The sequence below is a fragment of the Eimeria tenella genome, genomic scaffold, assembly GCF_000499545.2.
Source record: "Eimeria tenella Houghton genomic scaffold, Eth_scaff2917, whole genome shotgun sequence".
In the NCBI taxonomy this organism is placed as follows: domain Eukaryota; phylum Apicomplexa; class Conoidasida; order Eucoccidiorida; family Eimeriidae; genus Eimeria; species Eimeria tenella.
In genome coordinates, this window is record NW_013542793.1 from 2,283 (window position 1) to 2,946 (window position 664).

Below are 664 nucleotides of genomic sequence, written 5' to 3' on the forward strand. Positions count from 1 at the left end.
TGCTGCTCTTCCCTCCTGCTGCTACTGCTGCGAGCTGGGAATGTTGCTGAAGGGGATTGTGGCGCTGCTGCTGCTGTTGCTGCTGAGCGTTTTATTGGTGGGTTGGCTTCTAGCGCCACTACTGTTTACACTGTGTTGCTGCCTCTGCTGCTGCTGCTGCTGCTGCAGGAATGAAGATACAGGTGGCGTTCTCGCTGGAAGAGGGAGGCTGCGTCGCCTGGTGGGACGCGGAGATTGCTGCTGCTCCCCCGCCGCAGCAGCAGCAGGAGCAGCAGCAGCAGCAGCTGACTGTGACTTACTGGATCGACGACACGACCGAAGAGGTTCGCGCCTTTCTGCTGTTGCCGCTACTGCTGCTGCTGCTGCTGCGCTTCTCACGTGTGTATATATGCATTCTCAAGCACTGCCGCCTGTGCTGCTACTACTGCCCTGCTGCTGACACCGTTGCTGCTCCTGACGCTGCTGCTGCTGCTCCTGACTCTGCTGCTGCTGCTGCTGCTGCTGCTGCAGCGGGCCACTGTGGAAGTGCGGGACTTCGTGCCCCCGAACGTGCCCATAACGGAGCCGAGGAATGGCTGCTGGCGGCTGCGCCCGACGCCTGTGTACCCGCGGCTGCTGCGCGGCGAGCTGGACCTCAGCAGCAGCAGCAGCAGCAGCAGCAGCA

At 62.2% G+C, this 664-nt stretch overlaps 1 protein-coding gene across 1 annotated transcript in view; it reads left to right on the forward strand.

Annotated features, from left to right (window-relative positions):
• Positions 1-323, forward strand: part of ETH_00041925 (uncharacterized protein) — a gene marked incomplete at both ends in the record, with an annotated part of 688 nt that extends 365 nt beyond the window's left edge. The window contains one exon of the mRNA XM_013375620.1: positions 169-323. Coding sequence (XP_013231074.1) covers positions 169-323 — 155 coding nt within the window. The remainder of the gene's footprint in view (positions 1-168) is intronic.
• Positions 324-664: the final 341 nt, after the last annotated feature.